We start from the raw sequence: 23,472 nt of genomic DNA, 5'->3' as shown, positions 1-23,472 counted from the left end.
TACCATGCATTGCTATGACATAGGTTTTTAGCAAAGCAAGTTTGCAAAAACAATATCAAGTGTTTTCTCTTTCTGAGGCTTTATTGCTATTTATTATTTTCTGCTGCAGTAAATCATCAGACTTAATGTGTATGATTTCTAATTTTGCTCTGGATGAAAATAATTTCTAGTTATTTTCCTGACTGCTGCAATTATCCCTTAATTTCTTCACTAGTTGCTAGAGAAATCTGCAATTAGTCACGCCACTCACAGAAACCTTCACCTAATTTCATGGAATGTTCCTTTTGTCTTTTCATTTACTTGGAATGTTGTTTTTCTCCTAGATCGTAAAGATGGGCTTTGCCCTAAGTATTAATAAAAGAGGCTAAGTGGTTTTATAAAATTCTTGTCAAACAAATCCTGTGACATCAATTCCTACTTTTGGGTGACCAAATTTTTCTTCTGATTTTCAAGTTACAAGAGTCAGTACTCATGTGTGAAATGCTGGTCCTGCACAAATCGATAGAAATTTTGGCATTGGCTTAAACAGAAATGTGGTTTTAGCCTGTGTTCTGTATTCATGGCTTTTAAACAGACTGTGATTATCAAAGGTAAATCGTTTTACATCACTACCATAGATATGACACTGTTAATCACCACTGGACTTAAAATGCAATTTTTCTTTCTTGTGGTTTGTGTTCATGAGAATATTTTTAACAATTTTTGCCCACCTAGGGAACGAATAACTTATTAGCACGTAGCATTAATCATCTCATTTTGCTTTCTTTCAATGTTTTTCCTAGAAGGACTCCTCTGTAATATCTTTATAGCATGTGAAGAATTTTCATTTCCTTTACTTTAACTCCACGGTGTAGTGTATTCATTTTTGCCTGGTTTTATACAATAAAAAGTTTAGAAAAAGAGGCAAGCATATAACTTTTAGAATATGTAAAATACTATGTATGCCGTCATTTATATTGAAGTCAAAACATGCACGCTGAAAAAAGACAGTACTAAGAAAAGATGCGGTTCTTTGAAAAAATAGAAAAATGCCCTGAAAATGTTGAAAAGACCTCAAGAAGACCTTGACGTTTGAAATAGGGCTTGCAAGAAGATAAGCAATCTGCAAATCTGAAAGCAGACACTCTATAATTAGAAATGCACTGATGACATAGCAAAAAGGTTAAGTGATCCTTGAGCAGTATCCATATAAGATTGCTTACAAGATTAAATTTAATTAGAGTTCTTCATATTGCTGGTTTCTTGCTGGAATTGTTATTTCAAATATTAACAGGATTTTTATCACTTTTTCTTCCTACGCTTTAAATTATTTTAGACTCTTCTGGGAAGCATCTGTGTCTTTGTCTTATGCAGAAGAAGGATCTCTGCAGAAGGACGATAATATAATGTTAGGAGCAGTAGTCGTGCAGGAGTGCCAAGGAGCCTCTGTGATTGACCTTCATAATAGGCATAATACAAACACAGTAAAACAAAGTGCAAGCAATATAGTAGTGGAAATGAAAACATTTCTTAATATTCTTTATGTTTCCGTATCTCCAGGTATCATGTTCCCACTTTATCTTCCCTCGCCCTGGCACATTCTGGGGACATATATAATTAGTCTGTATGCTAACAGTCCACGTCTGCACATTGAAAATTATAAAGCAGATAAAGTCAGGTCTTTTGAGGCAATCATTTTTCATTACAACACATGAATGCTGAGAGAATTTCCAATAACAGTAGATATGGACCAGAAAATACTTGCTTTTTTGTTTCATAACACAAATGGGGAAATAGGTTGATGCAGAGAAGTTTGTATTTCAGTCTGTTGCTCTGGATCATCATTTTGAAAGAAGGGAAAATAAAAAGAAACTGATAGTCCAACTTTTAAAATACTGTAATAGTAATATATAATCTATACTATTACTGATGATCTATCTCTTGAAAGAACATATATATGTATATATTAGAGAGAGAAAGAACACAAAAAATACCATTTGGTTAAATGCTGGTACTCTTAAATATTTTTTATTCTCTCTTAGGATCTTCTGAAAATACCTTTGCCTGTAGTCCAGTTCACAAAGACAAGTAATTTTGCTATGTCAAGATTTTCCTACTTTGGCCTTGTCTACTACTGCAAGGGTTTTTTAATAGTATTGAAAACTGTTACTTTTTCCCATAATTTTCCTTTTCCTTCTTTCTGCCTCTGGGATGCAGTGACATTGGAATTTATATGCTAAACCAAAATAATGTTGCATTACATTTTTCTCATTTGCAAAAATGAAAGTTCTCACTGTGCTCTCTTTGAGGGAGGCGTGTAATTAAACACAGAAGATCGGACTAATTTGTTCTAGCTGTGGTGATAGTTTGAAATTTATTGGATTTAACTGTTGCATATTTTTTTCTGTTTCCCCTCAAGAGTTCTTTTTGGAGTTGATGTGCCGATTTAAAAATGCTGATTACTGTGATTTCAATAATTCTGCTTTTTTTGGTTCAAGGAGATGTCCTTTGAACTTCCTGGGTTCTAAGAGCATGGGTCTATTCAAAATATGCACTGGTGGAGAAGACTGAAATAAAATTCACTATAATGACCCCCAGCCCTATAGCAAATACCTGGTCTGCGTGCTTACTAGAGTGAGGTGCCTTTATTTTCGCTGGTAGATGGCAGCTAGAATTAGCTAGCGCGCCGTCGTGGCCTCATCTCTTCTTCCCATCACCTCCTCCCTTGTGGGTTCTTAGTTCCACTGCCTTGCTTGTCCTCATCTTAATTTTCCATCCTCAGCTAAAAGTGCCTCAGCTTTTTTGCAGAATTGGCTGCATGCAAAAGAAAGCCTTAATGAAATGCTGTAGTGATTTAAACTGCATGCGGCACCTGCGTAGCTTTGTGGAATAATTTAAAGCCTCCTTGCAATATGTTTTGTTGATGACTGAGCTAACGGCTGGTTCACCCCATATCTGCTTCAAGGGACATCCAGAATGCTGATCTCAGGGAAATTACATTTTCTGATTCAAATGCCACGCAGCCTTTATCTCAGCTCTGGTTTGGCCTTGCTGACCCCAGGAGGAGCTGCAGTGCCAAGTGCTCAGTTGGTAGCTAATGACAAACTGGGCCTAACCGTTGTTGCGCTCGTGGTTTGCAAGAAAAAAATGAGCACTCCTTTTTTCCTATATACCCAGCTCTATTTTGTCATGAAAAATAGCTCCATGGCAACGTAACCCCTTATACCATTCGTGTATCTTCCATGATGTGCAGATCATAGTTAACGGTAGTTGAGGAAGTTATGTTAAGCAATATAAACCTCTCCTTTAATTGAGGCTTCTCAACAGGGTATCAAAAATGGAAAATTTTAAAGATACCTAATCTCAGATATTTCAGATTTTAAACAGGCACATAGATCGAAAATACACAGTCGTCTAAAATTAGAAAGAGAGTGACTGTAGCACTGAGCTGCAGTTATGATGATTTGAGTAATATTTCTGAGCAGTATAACCTCTCTTCAGTCCTAAAATTCCCATCACTGATAGGCAGGAATTATTTCATTCTTTGGTTGCACTTTGGGAAAATTTATTTTAAGTAGAGTTTGCTGACATTCAGTGTACTTCTAGAAGATGTCATGAAAACCGCTGGAGTAATTTACTATGGTAAAATCTGACACTCTTATCTGATTTCAAATAAAATTTAAAAAATTTTTAAAAAGGAATCTGACCACCGACCCAAACAAGCTACAATGATCATTGAGTGGCTCCACCTAGCAGCTTGTTATAACATCTAGATCCCCGCTAAGAAGGCTGTGTGGATATGTTGGTCCCAGTTACATATACATAACATGCATGCAGTATATAATTACATGACTATAAAATGCGGTTATACCAGCTCTTATTACAGCAATTCTCCAAATTCACATAACACCTCTTAGCAGTAGCACAATTACATCTACGCTATGACTTCTGCCAGCGAGGAGATGTCAGGGGAAATACTTCTGAGTGAGCTTTTGGTGCAAATCCGGCCCAGGAGGTCTGTGGATGGGTTGGTGCTTCGCTGTGGATGGGGCAGGGCTGTGGCTGGAGGGGCTGTCACGCTGCAAGTGCCTATAACTGATGCAGTTTTGCTGGTTTTGAGACCCAAGTAATGTCTTCTGCCCCTTCTTCTGTATGGCTGTGCCCTGTAGACAGGCCGACTGAGGTGGTAGGTACCCAAGGCTTAGGAGGTTTAACAGAGACACCTGCAGAGGAGACTGCTTTCTGCGTACCTGCGGTGGGCTTTATGCCTTAGGTTAGGTGTGACAAAGAGAGAGTGAAATCCAGGTGGGGTTTTGGGGGCAGGGGTGAGAAGAATGCCTGGCACGTGTATAAAGTAACAAAAGGAGGAAAATGCTTAAACTTTCAATAAAAAGTTACCTGAAAGGCAAATTCACGTAACGATTATTTCCTTAAAGGTAACAAATGACAGACTAATTTTTTTATTTTCTACTAAGTGCATGGAAAAATGTACCTCAATGTTAAAAGTTTCGTTTCAGTATTATTCAATTGAGTAGTGCCTTTATTTCATGTATGATCCTTTTGATAAGCTCTATCAGAGGAATCGGAATAATTGCATGATATATCTAGGTCTTTCTGAAAAATTACAGCAATTGGATCAGGAAATTGTATCTAGTTTAGGGATATTAGATATTCCATTACTGCTGCTATCATTCTGTCGCATTAGTAGGACTCATTTATTTATTTCTTTTCTCCCCTTTAGCCCTAAACAGCAGGCAAAAATGGCAGAGTACTGCAGATTAATATTCGGAGATGCATTGCTCATGGATCCATTGGAAAAATACCCGGTAATATGGTTTGGTATTTATCAGATCACAAATACCTGTTTGAATTTGTATTTAAGCGTTTCAGTCCCGTGTCATTCTTCACATACAGCCTTTCAAAGCAGATTCTAAAGAAGGGGGTTAAACAACGTGAGCCGTGGCTGATTTAAGCATATAATTTTTGATGCAGAGATTGTTCTGATACAGTGAATTGTAATCTTATAAATGCAATTGATTCTCATAGCTGCCGTTTTATAATGTAGGCTTTCATATTTGAACTAATACTTATTTCAGTTATTACTGTAGTCATTTCATGAAGCATTTTTCTTTTCTTCTTAAGTGCCCTCAGGAGCCCTGTTTCATTTAACGTTGAGGTTACCCCTTTTGCAAAAAATATTTCATTTGAATAGGGCTTATAGAGGTTACAAAATTATCTTGCACTATGCACCCAAGAAAATGCCATAAGCTCGTTTCTTTTGTTGTTGTAACAAATTTCTCTCCCTTTTTCCGCAAGCTTGAACCTGGGGTTCCTCTTCCAAGCCCTATGGATTTAATGTACAAAATTCTGGTTAAGAATAAAAAGAAGTCGCATAAGTCTGCAGATGGAAGTGCAAAAAAGAAGCTCTCGGAGCAAGCTTCCAACACATGCAGTGATACATCTAGTATGTTTGAACCTTCCTCCCCCGGAGCAGGTATGAATTTAATCTACAGGTATATTTCTTCCTAAACCACAAATGCTTAATTACAGCTATAATTCTGCAGTGTCTTCAGATGACATATCTGTTCCTCAGGCAGGCAAGGGTCAAGCCACTGTTGTCTTGGTCAACCCACAGACCTCTGTGCAAAGTGCTATACGATGTTCTTCTGTTCCAGAGATGGAAAAATAATACTGCAAAAAAATATTGATTACCACCAAGAATTACAGGGAATGTAGCCAATGGAAAGCAGTGTATTACATTTAACTTGTTCGTTATTAGCAGAATTTTTAAAATCAGAAGTGAAATAGAAAAGTTACTATAATTTGACGCATATATTCTGGTAAAGCCTATGGGATCTTCAGGGGGCCATTATGAGTGTTGGTATGCAAAAATTAGGAAGAGATGGTCCTTGTCCTGAAGAGCTGAAAACCTAACTGGAAAAGACAAAGAGAAGTGCAAAGAAAAAGATGAAGTAAGGATTTGCTCTAAACCACAGGAGCAGATTAGCAGCAGGACAAACAACAAAATCTGTATATCCTGATTCCCAGCCCAGTGTCTGGTCCCTGCATTAGGATTTGTTCTTTCTATTAAGACTGAAATTTTGGATTGCTAAAAGCGTAGATGTTTATGCCCCGGGAGTTGAATGCTTAAGAGAGCAAATTGAACACTCTTCTGGAATATAAGTTTATTACCATTTGCCATTAAAAAACTTTTTTCCATTGTTTGTAATTTTTTCTAAACTCTGATTAATTGAGCTGGAAAAAAGATAAATCCTGCTGTATTTGTGGATAACATTGTTTATCCTATGAGAAACGATAGATTTTTCAACTATTGTGTTAAGAAACTTTAAAAAGGGCATGCTTTGGAGTAGGGCTTGGGTTTCAAAGGAAGATTCATCCTGGTGTCAGGAATGATTTAATACTGTTTTCTTTATTTGCTTTAGACAAATCCCAAGCAACAGAAAAATAAGTGTGCATATGCCAACTGACTTCTTTTCAACACTTAAATCAACCCTGGCTTCCTACCTCTGCATTTTTGTTACCAGCACGTAGTGAGAACCCAGTGGCAAAGGATATGTCTTTTGCTACGTGATTTCTTCTGAGCACCTGATCTGCACAGAGGGTCACAGCTTTGGCTTTCAGGAGCCTGGTTATGAGCTTTTACAGGAGAAGTGATTCACATCTAGTGAATCTAGATGTTGGCGATGATGCAAGGCAGGGGGGGCAGTCCCATAACAGGATGTGTAATTTTAAAAATTAACTGTGAATATTGTGTCTGTTTTGCCTACGTAACAATCTGTGTTAACTGGAGATTGTGAAGATGAACGTTTAAAAATTAGAAACTGCTAGAATTGAGATGGCAAAATTGATATGGTTCATCCATGACTGACAAAATATATTTATATTTTATATATATACTTGTAATCTACTGTTAGCCATTGTTTCTCCTTTAGGACCTGTGCCTCTTTTAGAGAATGCAGTTAGTCAGTGTTTTTTCTCTATATATCATTCAATACTTGATCCTAGATTTAGCATCCTCATCTTGCAGTGAATTTCTGTGGGGGTATCCAGGCTGCATATGAGCATTTGACAAACAGCAGTGAATTTATCTGAACAATACCTATGGGAAGCGAAATAATATTAAGCCAATTTTATCTAAGGACAGCCAAGTCTGAGAGAAATTAAGAACAGTTTAGGGGTGACTGACAAGGAACATCCAGCACCCGATTTTTCAAGAATCCCTTTAATTTTTAAGTATTCAGAGCACAGCTCCAGCAATTTCAGCTACAGCTTACAGCGATGAACATGCAGCATTTCTGTAAATCAGATGCCAGATTTCTGTCTGTGAACATTTAAAAAGAGAGAAATTATTCACCATTTTATAAGACTGCTGTAGCAAGTGCCAGTGGAGAGTGTGGTTCCATGGGGCAGTGCTCAACAGTCGCTGTGACATCCTTTTTTTCACTGCCTTGTTCCTTGTGGGCATCTCAGTATCGGCAACATATAATGCTGGAGCCCCGCAACCATTGTGCTCCTCCATACCCAGTACCAATTTCTTTGTGGAGCATAAAGAGAGTAATGCAATTAAAGATTCACTAAAGGAAGCCTAATCCTTAACATTTCTTAATATGAAGTGTTTCAGTTCTCCAACCTTAATATAATCTTTACATTTAGCAAGTTGGGCGTATTATTCAAATGACTCTGTTGTATTGTATAGCTCCTGTCAGAATTCCTGCTGATCTCCAGGAGAAAGTTGTGCTGATTTAGCCTTCTTGAGATTTTAAATGAGATTTTTCACAGCAGTACAAAAAACATGGAGATTCGTACTTCAGTTGATAGCAAGCTTCACTGTGTCTTATACCGCATGAAGTCAGATTTAAATAGAAATAAACCACTCTTTTGATACGTTTATAGAACATACCTTTTGAAAGCTAGGTGGTGGTAATATAGTAGTGATAATTAAGAAAACAGTTTTGAAATGAGCTTTGCAGAATGGCTTGCAAGACGTTCATGAAACCGATGGAAAAAGTAACTTCAGTAGGCTATAATATCTGTCAGTGGAAAAAGCTTTCCCTAGAGGTACAGCAAAGCTGGCAAGGTAGAAAAAGAATTTCTGAGAAAACACTTGTGAGATAGATTGTCATTTTGGTAAACAAACATCTTAGACCTGACTGTTGCAGCACAGTGAATGGAAGTAAGTAAGAAAGATTTTCCAAGTTAGATTACGTAGCAAAAAGAACCGTGGCAGTTCTGCAGGTACGTACATTGTACTTAAAGTAGGCCTGTATTGAGAGTAACCAAAACTTGCTAATTGATCAGTATTTAAATTTTTAAGCAAATTGTTAATTTCTCACTGATAGGATGGCATTTTTGTCAGAGTAGTAGGTGCTGCAAGGAGAGAGTCGCAGGGCGAGAGAGAGGGGGTAGAATAATTTCCATCATTTCATAATGACTAAATAGAGAACTGGATAAAAAGTTTTAGGCACAGTGGATGTAAATGCATTGGTACATTGCTGCTGCATGCCATCTGAGGCCGTGGCCCACTATTACAAAGTAAAATGTTTTAGCAAACTGAATAAAGTTCACTTTTTCCTTTCTAAAAATCAGCAAGTGCTGATGCACAGCCTGTAGAAAAAACAGAAGGTGATTTCCCCCTCCAAGATGCTGGTGGCTGCCTGAATGTTATAGAGCTAACAAGCTGCACCAGCAAGTACCACGTTTATAATCCATTCTGGCTGTTATTTTAAAGGGGCCTGAGAAAGCAGATTACCCAATTCCTCTGAATTTCACACAATGTATAGCCCTTCGTTTTATTAGGCTCTCAATATCCGTCATGGTGCTGAGATATGGTGAGAATGGATAATATTTTGCACTCTGCTTCCTCAGCTCTTGGTAACAGGGATTTGGCTTGTCATTCCCAGCTCTCCTCTGCTAATCATTTTCCATTCGGTGTTACTCTGTTGAACCCCGCTACCCATCAGTTGCGATTCAGCCTCCTTTGTCCACTTACTACGTTGCCCAATGAGCGTTTTTGTGCCTTCCCCACTCAGTAGGGACGGTTCCTTAAAACATCCTTGAAACTACCCCATTACTCCAGAGAATTTTCATGTGCCCTTTTACCCTGTGAGCGGTTGACACTCTCTCCGTTATAACTTACCTATTGTGGTAGAGAGCAACATTTTTTTTATTTCCTGATATTCTGTCTGCCTCTGTCCATGGGCAGGCTCTTGTCTTGTACTTGGAGGGCAAGCCTTTGGAGCAGGCATGGAGAGGTCTTGGCCTGGCCTGGGTTTGTAGTCCCACCTAAATGCAAGTAATAATTATGCCACTACAGCTAGTTGTCCCTTAGACAAGCTCACATATACATAATGGACTCAACCTGCAGCACAGCTGCATATCCCAGCCCACGTGCATTTATGACCTCCTGGGAAGGGATAGGAATGATGGCACGGGGCTGATCCCACTACCACTGTGGGAGGGTGAGCATGAAGTCATCTGCAGCACACAGACGTCTCCTCAGTCTGGCCAAGGCTAGCTCTGATTTTGTGTCCCAGCAGTGTAATGGGAAAAGAAGATTGGGTTTGAGTTAGGACCATGCTGCTGGGTGAAAGGCAATGCAGTTGTCATACTTTCTAAAACATTTACTAATTTTTATTCTGTGTTTGCAGTCCTGTGTATTATTTGTCCTGGTTTTGCTGTCTGATGCAGAACTTGAAAACGAGATCTGATCTCCTTGGGAGTTTTCCTGTTAAATATTTTTAAATAAATGAATAACGTGTTACATACTTTCCTCCCTGGGCACTTCTAGCAAGAACGAGCTATCACCTACCTGGTCTCTCAGCAGTGCAAGTTGGGTGAAGTCTGCCCATGTCCCCCGTTTTGTGGACTATGTGAAGTGTTATTTTGCCCGTCTGGTTAAATCAGTTGAGAACATCCCATCCAAAGACTGCCACTGCAAATCCTGCGAGAGCTCGGCTGGCTCTTCACAATGTGTTGAGGTTCCCTGAGCCCTCCCTTGAGCCTGTTGAGCAATCGTGTTATTTTCTTCAATGAAATGTTCAGGAAGAAATGTGTTCATGAATAAAAGCCTGACATTTCAACATCTGCATCTGGAAGGAAACGCAGCCTGGGTAGTCATCGTTTGGTTGTGAAAGGCACACTCATTATTCAAATCATATGTGCTGTCCATGTTCAGAAGGGGCCCACTGGGCATGATTCAAGGCCTGCTGGAACAAAGGGGAGTTTCTTTATTGACTCCGTGGGCTTTGGATTGGACCCTAAATTGAGAGGAGGAACTGAGACCGAATTACCGTTCTCTGGAGAGGTTGGGAATGCTGCACAGTGGTTAGATTTTTGTGCTGCCAAAATGAAATTGCCACTGATGAAGAAAGCTGAAAGGTTTGTGGAATAAAATCTTGAGGGAGAGTTGTCAGTCTTACAGGTGTGGATAGGTGACTGCAGTATAAGTTAAACCTTCTTTTCCAGAGTCGTCTTAAGATGCACAGTGTATGCTTTATGACAGCCAGACCCACGGGAGGAGTTATTAAAGAGAAAGATGAGCTTGATATTCCTTAGTGGTATAATTTCTGGTGCAACCAAATCAAAACATTTTGGAGACGAGGGGAGGCATTCACTAATTAACAATAAAGAATCTGTTTCTTGCCCATAGGAATTTGATAAGTACACGGCAATTGGGAACGGGACATAAAATGTGTTGTATTTGGTCCCATTTACTCCATCACTACATTTTCAGGGAAAGGATGAGCTTTATGCATCTTCTTCACATTATTTGATTTGCAGTGCCCTCAGCCGGTGCATTTGAGCTATGCCACCAGAGTCCTAGCAGTAAGGCACACCAAAGCAGCCTCTGAAGGGAACTGAAGTCAACTATTGCAGTTAGGCTCCTGTGCCGGATCCTCCCAGCTGCGCTACCTCAGTACGTGTTCTGCAATACGTTCAGAACAGATGGGTTTCGCTGCACGGTCCTTGATACCACAGCACATGAGAATCTCATCAATTTTTATGCATGGTTTCTTCACCATGTGCATGCTGTTAGGTGTGAGCTTCCTGGAACAGGTGAAGGCATTCACTGGAGGTCATGCAGGGATCCCTGCAACAAGAGAGGGAGTTTGAACTCGCATCTCCCAAACCCCAGGGCTATGCCACAAGCATGGGAACATCTCTTCAGAGTAGTATGGGATACTATACCCAAACACCGTGCACACTACGACGTTCTTTTCTCAGTGCTGGTACCTACCCCATCATTTCCAAACACGGAGTGTCCAGCAGCTACAAAGGAAGAGCTTTTTTTTTGCTCGGACAATAAGAACTTATCAATGCTGAAGATGGATGAATCTCTCGAGACAGTGTATTTGATTTGTGCTGTGACAAAAAGCACATGTATTATGTAGTCTACTTTAAGCAGTGCTGCTTGCGCATCTTTCTTGAATTTACTGTTGATATTTATAACTGTTGCTTCAGTCAGTAATTATCTTCTGCTTAAAACTTTCAGGAGAAGCAGAGATTGAGAGCGATGATGATGACGACTATGATGATGACTGTAAAAAGTCGTCGATGGATGAAGTAAGGATGTAGATATGCTTTATGGCGATGGGTCGGTTCCAGCAGTTGTGGGTTGGCTTGTGTTACTAGGAATGGGACTACCATCTAGTGGAGAAAGAGAGGCAGAGCACTGGGAAACACACCACCAACTTTCTGAAGTTGGTTGTTAATTGGTTTGGAAGCACATCTTTGCTTTGTTTATTTATATGTTCATTATTTATATGTTCATTTACTGAAGAATAAGAATTAATAGCTCTACAGCTGATCTGTTTTAAACAACTGCTGTTGGAAGAAAAACTTGACGTCGAAAGCTTAGAGCTATATTTATTATTTATCCGACAGTACTGATAAATGTGCTCAGCACCATGCATGTGTAAAGGCAATGCGGTCCCTTCCCTAGGAGCCACATAGAAAGAACGAATACAGAGGCACTTTAATTAATCATTTAAATTTTATAGCAAATTTTCTTCTTTACTATGTGAAGCTCCCTGTGTGAGGCACTGACTTCCCTAAGCGAGGATGAGTGAAAGATGTCATGGTTGATAGAAAACTGGGCTTTTGGTATTTGTGGCCTCTGATGGCCACCGTAGACAGATCAAAACTGCAGCATTTTCCCTTCTCTGTCGTAGGGTACTGCTGGAAGCGAGGCCATGGCCACAGAAGAGATGTCTAACCTGGTGAACTACATTCAGCCTGTGAAGTTTGAGTCATTTGAAGTATCAAAAAGTGAGTAAGCTAAGCATGAGTAACGTCTTATACTGGAAATTACCTAGCAAGTGTTTTGAAGAAAGTTCCGGAGAAATGCTACTTGGCTTCCTCTCAGTTAGATACAGGCACACGGACAGAAAATGTTCCCTTGGTATCCAGCCAAATAAATCCCTATTTATTTTGAAACCTGCATTAGTCTAAATATCAAAACTTCATCAACAGTAAACATGCTGCTATTTCAAAAACATTTTTGAAAACGTTGTACTTGCATTGTCTTTGTTGTCCATGACTGCAGAGTAACTTAAGCAGTTTGAGAAAGGTGGTCATAAATATTGCTTTGGATTGAGCAAGTGCTTTATAGTTTGCCTCTGCGACATTTGTAGAGGATTCAGTGTAAGCAGAGTCTGCCCTTCCCCATATGCAAATTCACTCATTCCTACCTCTATGTATTGTATAGAAAAGGCCATAATTTCATCCCCTGCTGGCTTTTACAGAAGATGCCTTGCTAGGAATGCACTCAGTGGCATCCTTGATAAACACTGCAGCATCTTTTCCTTTCTTGGTGCAGAACCCCCTACTGTTTGCCTGCCCTTTTTCACTTTGTTTTGACAGGTTGCGATATGCTCTTGGAGCTTTTTAGTTAAAGAAATATATAGCATTTTAATTTATTATGGATTTTTGTGGAGGCCTTGGCAGACGACAGGTAGTTGGTGCCTAAGCCCATATCTGTATATACAAGATTTTGCATTTACTCATCATGAATAATAAACATATAAGAAATTATGTACCCTTCATTTATATGTGGGTATTTATACAGACATACACACAGGCATTCACAAAATCATGCAGAGAGCTATGCTTGTTCCCTGTCGTGGTGTCCCTTTGGGTGTTTATAATCTCTTCTAACTCTAATGAGAATTACAAGAACACAGTGGGAAGAAGACATTCCTTCTGGAAAGGAAGCCGTGTGAATCCTAGCAGGACAAGTTGATGCAGCTGTTAGGAAATTGTCTTGCGTAGATTTCTGCTGTTCACATGCCTGTGCCTTGCCGAGTTTTGCCTTTTGTAAAGAACTGCTGATGTCCAGATTTTTTATCCTAAGTCTCGATGTGACCTTTGATCAGTCTTACTGTTTCTGTGAACTCATATCGTTAAGGAATTAATATTTCTGGTGTTTGTGTCAAAAAAAATCATAATGTGGTAAATGTGGCCAGTTTGTTAAAGCAGTGCCCTTAAGTGGTAAATGTTGCTGCCTGGCTAAAGCAGTGGGCGCTTTGGCATGACTTGTGGGTTCTGGTCTCAGTCCTGGCCTGGACTCACTGCTGGACCTTCATTAAATTCAGTGAAGATGAGCTGAATAAAAGAGGAGTTAGGTGAGGATTGTTTTTTAATTTGCTGCCTATCCAGTCGTCGTTCAGATTTTATTTTTGTTCACCTGACTTCATTTCTCTAAGTGTAGAGCTCCATACTTGTCTTTTATACAGTTTCATCATTTCAGTGTTACGACATTTTTCTAATTTAACATTTTCTAACTCAGAAATTTGTTTTGATTTGTGATCCTGGCCCCCATGGTGATAACAGTACCTCACTGCTTCTGTCATTCATACGTTTTAGAAGTGCGTTTTCTGGTCTTGCATCCAACTTGTTAACAGAAGTATTGAATAGCACTGGATCTGTAACAGTCTCCTGATTGCCCTCACCAGATATGTTCCCTGTCTTTGACAGAAAATAGCTGTAACTGTATTTTTTCAGGTTTTTCAGACAAGTTGTTTCAACAAGTTGTTTGTCCACTCCATACAGTGACTTCCTTCTGACAAGATATCACAGTGTAATATATCACAAGACAGAACTGTGTCTCCTGCACAGTCTTGTCTTCAAAAGGCAGGTTTCTTAATCCTCTGCAGATACTACAAGGAAATAATTGTTCTTATTTTAATTAGGAGTTTGATTAAGCCCTGGACATTTAGTAACTGAGTCATTTAACAGCTACCAGTTCTGGTTTCCTACAGATGCTCTACTTTAAGATAAGGCTGAGAGATACAGTATATGACTACAACATATTCTAGCACCTATAATCTAAATAGAATAAAGGCACTATATATGTATGTTGCATTAGGAAGGGGGAAGGATGGAGTAAGAATAATCTCAGTGCCTTTGTAAGGAGCTGAGATGGAAATAAGCTGGCTGGAACAGAGTGTGGAGAAAGAGAGGCTATTGCTTGTTGAAAAGGAAGAGGAGTGGTAAGAGAGCAGCCTCTAGGGAATGGCAGGAATCTTTTGCCATTAGGAGATAACAGCTATGAATAATGGCAATAGCGTCATGGTTGCTAATTAGAAATAGGGACCACAATAAAGTCTGAGCCCCAGCTCTCCTGGAGGGAGAGAAGCACTTTTGGAACACCGTGGTCACCCTATGACTTTTCACCATACGCTGCGAATAGTTTGTAGTCACAGTCTGGCAGCACATTTTCCTCTCACATTGGCCCAATCTAGCTCCTCACTTCTTTGGATCCACTGCTTCCTTTTTGGCTTCCTGTAAGGAAAGTGCCCACCTGTTTCTGTCCTGCTTCTCCCTGCAAGACAAGTGCTTTTGTTCACTTTTATCCCTCTCCTGCGGCTTCGCAGTTTGACTTCGAGGAGCCAGCCAGGCTGGCCTCCTGGCCGTCTCTGGATTACTGCAGCACTATTACTTCTAAAACTGGATGAGGGCAAGCCTTTTCTCTGCCTTATTGTTTGCCTTCAATAAAGTGGTGAGGCTAGAGAGTTCATGATGCAACACAGGCACTGTTTTCCCTCACTTTTAAAGAGAGCAGTGCCAAGATATGTAATGGGTATGACCTCCCAGCGCTGTGGCGCCTTCTAGGCAATCTGCACAGCTGACAGTGATGAAATGGGAAACTGTTATTTTGCAGCAATCCTTACCTTCTGTACAAAAGTGTAAAGGAAAAAATACTGAAGCCAGAAGGGTCTTTACTTAGGCTCTCTGCTACAGCATGTCGCACGGGTACGTTGAAAGGTTGTGCACTCATCAGGTAAAGGTGAGTAACAAATGATACACAAATTAATGTTTAGTCCCACTGAGTTACAAGCTTAGGAGGAGCTTTTCGCCGCTGTCAGGTCAGAAAGTCTGACCAAATTAAAGAGGTCACAGAAGCTCCATATCAGTCCACGGTTAGGTCTGAAGACCTGCTGGGGCACAGGAGTGTACCTTCAGGCTTGATTAGATAGCAATGGTTCCACGACTGTTTGAGACAGATGTGACCTTACTCTGACATAGTGAAGGTAACGAGAACTGCTGTAGGCACAGCTAGCACACTGCTTAGTTTAATCTGACACAGACATTAGTTATTATAGCTTCAAATTGGCTCAAAGCCCTCACATCTGCCTGCAAAGACAATCTAGAGATCCAGCAGGGCCCTCTGTGTTCCCCACAAAACCTGCTACAATACCTTTTCATCACACCTGTGAGCTTTGGGCTCTACCTCTTGAACATATCAACATGGTATTTTGCAAGCGAACATGAGAGATCGCTGCCCATGCACTGGATTTCTGTTGCCTGCTGCTGGAACAGTAGCCATCTCAGGCAGTACAAATGCCCTTAATTTGGGTAGTGCTAATGTGAGCTCAGATGAAGCGCTTGAGTATATGCAGAGTGAGCTTACTGCTGTCAGCAAACCATTGTGTATGTAAATTCTTTGAGACCAAGGTGAAATGAGTGGGTGGAATGAGCTGGGATAAGGGGAATGAGACTAAACCAGTTGCTTGCAGCTCATGTATCGCGTATGATTTCATGCTCTAATGTGTCACTGTTTTTATTTCCCATTTAAACTTTCAGAACGCAACAAAAGTTTTGAAATGTCTTCCTTTGTGGAAACCAAAGGGCTTGAGCAACTTACGAAGTCTCCTGTGGAATTTGTGGAGTATCCTTGACTTTCAGAAGGCTGCTTTCTTGGCCTTTCTCTATATCTGAGATCTGTTACAGGGCTTTATTGAAATTTGGAGACAGGAGCTGGGGAAATAGGGAGCTCAAATGAAATTTGTAGATTTGACTGTCTTCCTAGATGAATTAATTGGCTTGAGCTCTGATGAGCTAATTTAAAAGTTGGCATGAGTCCTTGTGCTGTGGGCTAGGACTAGAGGGAATAGGCATAAACTACATCTTGAAGACCTGATACTTTGTATTCTCATTGTTAAATTTATCATCCTATATGAGGTGGTATGAGTTATGGTGAGCAAATTGTCAAAGTGTGGCTGACTTGGTTCTTTGCAACGTCATAAGAGAAAACTTGCTTTCCTATCATACCTCTAGTTCTAAGAGCACTGAGCTGTTTTGTTGCCAAGCAATTCTTTTTTTTTTCCTTTGGAGGTTTTTTTTTTATAACTTTTAAAGAAAAGCTAACAGCATTCTGTTTAGACCTTTTGATGTTTCTCAATGTCTCTCATCATGCCTGCAGTTGAGAATGAATGATCAAGATAAAACAGTGCCTTAAAGAAGATTAATGGAAAGCTATTTCCACAGATAACCCGCAGCATGTTCTCATCTCTGAGATTTGTAGAGTCAACTACAAGAAGTGCACACTCACCATTTCTGTCTGTATGCAGAGGCCAATTCAAATGCTTATTCCAGAAGAGCATTTATTTTTTAACAGAGCACCTCTCATCCCACCAGAGGAAGACTCGCTGTTTTAGAACTATTTGGCCTCTATAAATGCAATCTTAGGAAAATCCCGAATTAGTAACGATAATGATAAATGAAATTTTATGAATGCTGTCTTTTCAGTGCATGTATCTGTGCTATTTCCTTGCTTATTCCAAGTAGTCTGTATAGGAACAAATAGCACCTTTAATTACCCCGTATTTATCATATCTCCTACCAAATTACGGATGTCTGAAAGCATTATGGTTGCAGAAATCCAGTAAGAAACCTACAGCCGTTCGGTAAAGATCACCTGCGTTTAAATATTGTGGTTGCACCTCTCTGCAAAGTGATTTCTGGCGCATGTACTGTATCTTAACTACTCACCATTTAGATACAACAAAATGCAGCTAAGCCGAATTTACCCAAAGGGAACACGTGTAGATTCTTCAAACTACATGCCACAAGTCTTCTGGAATGCTGGCTGCCAAATGGTTGCTCTTAACTTCCAAACTGTAGGTAAGTTATGGTGGTCTCCGGATTTTATAACCTGTACCTTTCCACTTCTCTGATACAGTTTCTGATTCGTAGGTAAGAATGGCTTAATGCATCAAAAGGTGCCTAGTGATTGATACCACAGAGCTGTTAATTTACATTTTTAACACAGTTTATTTCTTTAATTAGGAATATTCATAATTACCATGCTGTAGCTAGTGTAATAAACACACATAATGCCCTCCATATTGTCATAATTTTTAAGTGGTTACAGTTGAGCAGCATTTCAGATCTAGCAGGGATGTTTTTCCTCGTGTCTTCCAAAATGTCGGTATATCAAGAAATAAGGGACTTGGACAGCAAATTCCACTTTAAAAGTGAGTGTTTAAGAAACAAAGACATTTAGGCTCCTAGATGCACAAGTCACTTTTGAAATAGAATGTGTTGTCTTCCAGGTCTATGTCTGTTTTGAGACATACAAATACTTCCATCTACTGCATCTGTGGACGTATCCTGGCCGTGTTCTGCCTCTGAGCACCATGGTACCATTGTCTCATTCCCTTTTTCCTTTCCAGCTGTGCCCGTGTGTACAGCGCCTTTCCATGGAAAGCAAAACCCTACACAGGCTGGGATTTGGCGGAGTAATAAAAACCTCTTTGTTTTTTATTGACCCTGCTGGGTCAGGTACAACAGCGCAAGACTGAGGGACTCAAAACCTACGAATGAAGGCTTCTTTTAAAATGTGAAAATGTTATCTATTGAGTAGTCTCTGAAAGACGTCTTGCAGATACCTTTTTCTTGTCAAAAGAATCCAAGAGAGTAGCTGTGATCACATCTGAAACCTCTTTTACCAAGCAACAGTGTGCCATAAATAGCTGTTTACAGTCGCTTTGAAATTACAATAAATAGTGTTATTTTACTGCTTTTTTAAATTGTTATCTAACCAGACCATTATTCTTACCAATATTTTTAATACCTAGATTTGTCTATGCAAATAAACATGGGAATGTATGAGTACAATGGCAAAAGCGGATACAGGTTAAAGCCAGAATTCATGAGAAGACCAGACAAACACTTTGATCCATTTACTGAAAGTATAGTGGATGGAATAGTAGCTAACACCTTGTCTGTCAAGGTACGTACGCGGCTGGTGAAACTGCTCTCCTGACAGCGGCAGAGCATAGGTATATTCCTGTGGTGCAGTGGCCTAGCAAATGACCATACTAAGTCAAGAAAATAAAATGCATTTTATTTCGTGGAGTGGCATTTCATTTATAAATTGCAGAGGACCTTCTGCATCACATTCCATATTGCAGGATAAATAAATATATTGTACGTATTCTTTTAATGGAAGTAATTGGGAAGTGAAGAGATTTAAGAGTAATTTGTGTTTTGAGTAACAAAGAGTTGAGTTTAAAACACACTGTTATTAAGTGGTAGGTTGAATAGCTAGAACAGTACACTGCTTAGTATAAATAAATATTCTGGTTCCCTCTAAGTTCTCTTCTATGGAACCATAAATGTCAGCTGCAAGTCATTGTCAACTTGCTTTTCTTCGCTCCTTTTTAAGGACCTCTAATGAAGTTCAAAGACCGCCAGGAATCTGCAAATTGAAAACTACTTGTAAGAATGTTTAGAGGGATAGATGCATCGGCTATGACAGGATCGCAAATTTATACTTGGTATATCTCTAGTTATAAAAACAGAACCTTTCTGAAATCCTGTTATTCCTTTAATGGACTTGTCCATTAGAAGAACATCCGTATTGTAGAATCCACCTGCAAAATATCCTCCTGTTTTCATTGAGAGCGAACAAGTATTTCCTCTCAGGCTGCAGACACAGGCGTAGGCAAAGCAGTGCTGGGAGGGATATGAATAAGGTAATAATCTGATGATATGCCTGGTAAAAAAAGATGGCTCTGTGGGAATGACCTTTTGCAGTGACCTGTAATCATGGAAGCTTTCAGTTCCTCCTGTGGGCTTAGAGGCGCTTTCTTCTGCAATTTTACTAAATGGAGGTGGAAGTCATTCAATAGCTATAAGGAGATGCAGAGCATTTTTAACGGGAATGAGCATCAGGAGTCATGAGACAGCTGTTAGAAGTCTGCTGGGGAGGACTCTGCTGGTTATGTCAGTGCCCAGACACGACACAGCTGAGAACAGTTTAAGGTTTGCATTAGGCAAGCCTGAATTTGTTAAGGTACAGTGACACTACTACATATTCCTGTGCCTCTTCCATTTTCTGAACTAATTGCTGACCTTTCTTTAATTTTTCAAAGCTGAGAGTTGTGTTTCCTGTTACAAATAAGAACTAGAAAAGACCACCTATTTTATACTTGTGCTTTTTTCATAGCGAAACTCCTTATCCACCCTGAAGAGCCTTTATTAGAATACCATCTTTTTAGCTTGTTTTCTCCCTTGCAGTTAAAAGCATATGTAGTTTCTCTGCTGCTTATACCTCTTTTCTTGAGCATTTTTTGAACCTGTTGTTGAAAGTGGATAGAAATGTGAGTTCTCAAAGACACTGTGTTGCGGAAAGAGGCAGCCAGCTTGAGGAATGAGATCCAAACAAGTATTCCTGCTGAGGGAAGGGCAGCAGCATGATCTCAGCCACATTATCGCTCATAGGGGAATTCAGGACCACAGGGTCACAGGAAATAAGGCCTCACAAGTTGTTTTTCTGTGTCTGCAATATTAAACAGTGGGGTTTTTTTGTTTATTGTGGTTTTGATTTTATTTTAAATGCATACTATCTGATCATTAGTGAACTATCCATCTGCATTTCAGTCACTCATTTCCTAATGCACAAAAGCGGTCTCTAGTGATCCTCCTTTGTTTTGGTTTTAGATAATTTCAGGTCAGTTTCTTTCTGATAAAAAAGTCGGTACCTATGTAGAAGTGGACATGTTTGGCCTGCCTGTGGATACAAGAAGAAAAGCTTTGAAGACCAAGACGTCTCAAGGCAATGCAGTTAATCCTGTCTGGGAAGACGAAACCATAGTGTTTAAGAAGGTTCGTGTAACACTTGCTTCACAAATGTGCTTGGTTTATCGCTGTGTGGGAGGGTAATGCTGTGGTTTACTGAAACCTGGCATTTGTTAGAAAGAACAAAAAGATTCTGGAACTGTTTATTGTTAACTGCTTTTGGTGTAATTTTCCTACTCTAGTCGATTGAGGTCCTACTAAAATAAGTGAGTTTAAAGCCACCTTGATTATTTCACTGACACAGCTGGAAGCAGCAGCCATGGTGGTAGACTCGTCTGCATGGCACGAGCAAGCGCAGATGCCGGCAGCAGTGTAGCTGGATTACCATGGCATTTTGCCTTGGCTGAACAGCCCTCCTGTCCAGCCTGCGAGCAAGACGATGCGAACACAGCTATAACAATCTGGTTGTCCAAGCTAGCACATTCAAAGCAACCTGTTATCTCTGCTTGTAAATACAACCTGGGTGATGAAACCACATAAATCCCATCCACTTGAAATGAGACGTAGGCTCCTTGCTCACTCATGCAATTTGAACAATATTACTCAGACTCACTTGTCTAAACTGTGAGGGAGCAGAAAATATTGAGCGTGTTTTAGGATTGTGTAATCGTCCATGTCTTATTGTGCTTCGCAGTATACTGGCAGCCAGTTTTTTAACAGAACCTTTGGGTTCTGCTTATTGGGCACTGAGGTTAAGTGGATCCTCACTTCAGGTATTTGTAAAACAATATCTTTCATATTTCTTTCAGCAAATGTAGTTCACAGAGGTGTTTATACAATTGGTACTTGCAGCCCTGCTTTCTAGAGAGTACAGCCCTTTTCCCTGAATATTTGGCCTTCTGAATGACTTTCCTGTGGCAGCCTGCCAGAGCTTAAGTTTGGAAACATCACTAGTGTTTTTCTTCTGTAATGAACTTCTAATTAGTGTACTTCATTTCTCTATTTAGTTAACGATCGTGCCTGACTGCCTCTGTGCTCAGAGAAGCATAGATTACTATTTTTAGTAACGCTGAAAATAAGTTAGTGAGTCTTCATTTTGGATTGCTGCTTTTTTTTTTTTTCTTTCATTGTCTAGATAAATTTTAGCATATGTTCTAAAAAAATGCATATCTGTGCCCAGGTTAAAAATATGCGTATTTGTAAGATATTTACATTAAGTAAGAAAACGAGATGAATTATGCTATACGTTTGGTTTTTTTTAAAGAAATATTAAAGATTCCTATCTTAGTAGGGTAGTTAGTAGTCTTTTCCAATTTCTTGTTTTCTTTTTTCACTGTTTGGCCTTCTTCGTATGGAGTGCCAAGAAAGCATCCAATGCCAGTAAACATCCTGCCTGATTAAACCTCTTTAGCCCAGGCAGTGAGTATGCTGCAGCACTGGAAAAGTCTACTAGAGTTGACATGGTTCGTGTAATTCATCCATTCACACTCTGCAAAACAGGTTGAGTGGCTTCTTGAGTTTTCAACACTAATATGTCTATCAGTGACTTTTCTTAGAAGTAAGTAATCCTGCTGGCACAAACACAAAGGAGAAAAACCACGTCAGGCTGTGAGTAATAAGCAGAACACAGAGCGGTGTTCAGGTGTGGTAGGAGTTGAGCCTCTGTAGTCCCTTGCATCGTATTGAAAATGTAGGGTCAAATTGCTGGGTTCAACATACTACGTGCACGTCCCACCTCAAGTTTCTTTTTTGAAAAATGTTTCTATGAGAGTTATTTTGACGCACAGGTGCATACGCCCTGACCTCTTATGTGGTAAGACCTTCCTATGGATGCGTAGATGTTACTATCTGCTAGATTGAACTTTCTGTCTGCTATACGGCCTACGTCTGGAAGGAGCTGTTTCATTCAGAGCAGAAAGTTAGTAATGCATCAATATTGCCTTCCAGGTTGTTTTACCTACCCTGGCATGTTTGAGGCTAGCAGTGTATGAAGAAGGAGGGAAATTCATTGGTCATCGAATATTGCCAGTCTCAGCAATTCGACCAGGTAAACTTTTTTTTCTCCATTGAGGTGGACGTTGTGAAGTGAAAAGAAACAGCAAGCCAGAATCCCAGTGCTGTAAATCAGCAGCCACTGTGCAGATTTATAGCAACTGGGGATTTGAGCATCTCAAGTTTGATACCTCAAGTTTGAAAAGGAAAATACCATATTTCACCAGAAATTTAAACTTGTAATGAACCAGGAAAACCAACAGAGTTAAGCTTCAGAGTCATGGTTGGCACTTACTCATCTCCAGTAGATCAACTGCATGTTCACAGTTTTATGCTAAGAAGTGCAATTGTACACTTTTAAGAGGAAAGAGGGCAGCAACAGCCGATTTTGATGTCATCTTTGTGAAAATGGGAGATGTCTGGGAATGAAAGCAAAATTTGTTTCTCTAATGTAATTTTTACATGCATGCAAGGACTGACCTATATGCAAGCCATCATCTCTCTGCAGAACCTTTAAATCAATCCAAAATTACTTTCATCTTTATTGCTGAAAATTAAAAAGAAAAAAAAATATCATTACTGGTCTCTTCCAAATCATATCATTATTTCTAATATAATTAGTGGCCACTTAACTGAAAAGATGTCTTGTGCGACAACTCAGCCCTTATTTTCGAGGCCAGAGACTTGTTAGAGATCTTGTTTCAGAAAGATTCAGTGACATTGGCATTTTGAGCAAGAGAAGCATTCGACTTCAGTGCCAGCTTTATTGAGGGGAGGAAACTAAATTAGGGCAAGCATATGGGCCATAAACATGCTCCCAGCTCCACTCACACTGGAAAAGGAGGAATATTTGTTATCTACCCTGTACCTTATTTAGCCAGTCCCAGCAGTAGCACAAAACTCACATGTCCCTGTATCTAACAGTCGTCGTCCATGTTATTCCTGGAGACCTGATCTTGGGTGATGTATAAATCAGTCCCTTCTCTTGCTGCAGGTGATGTCAGGGCTTTTCTTAGATGAGCTCCACGCATTTTTGTCTTAGCTGGTGTCGCATGGCCTCACTGCAAGTGCAAACAGGCTAGCCATGGGAGGTGGCTGCTGGGCACATCACTGCTCCAGGATTTCCTCACCAGTTGTCACTTCTCTTTCCCTTCCCTTCTCTCTACCCTCCTCTTG

General features: G+C 39.8%; 1 protein-coding gene across 4 annotated transcripts in view; it reads left to right on the top strand.

The window, feature by feature from the left end:
- Positions 1–23,472, top strand: part of PLCB1 (phospholipase C beta 1) — a 399,913-nt gene that overhangs the window by 292,896 nt on the left and 83,545 nt on the right. For all 4 annotated transcript variants that reach the window (XM_074578486.1, XM_074578487.1, XM_074578488.1 and 1 more), the window contains exons 13-21: positions 4,721–4,805; positions 5,296–5,473; positions 11,492–11,562; positions 12,171–12,267; positions 16,084–16,168; positions 17,279–17,403; positions 18,360–18,514; positions 20,227–20,391; positions 22,252–22,351. In XM_074578486.1, the coding sequence (XP_074434587.1) occupies positions 4,721–4,805; positions 5,296–5,473; positions 11,492–11,562; positions 12,171–12,267; positions 16,084–16,168; positions 17,279–17,403; positions 18,360–18,514; positions 20,227–20,391; positions 22,252–22,351 (1,061 nt within the window). The remainder of the gene's footprint in view (positions 1–4,720; positions 4,806–5,295; positions 5,474–11,491; positions 11,563–12,170; positions 12,268–16,083; positions 16,169–17,278; positions 17,404–18,359; positions 18,515–20,226; positions 20,392–22,251; positions 22,352–23,472) is intronic.

This window comes from Larus michahellis, chromosome 3, assembly GCF_964199755.1.
Source record: "Larus michahellis chromosome 3, bLarMic1.1, whole genome shotgun sequence".
Classification (NCBI taxonomy): domain Eukaryota; kingdom Metazoa; phylum Chordata; class Aves; order Charadriiformes; family Laridae; genus Larus; species Larus michahellis.
This window is presented reverse-complemented; position numbering and strand designations above follow the sequence as displayed.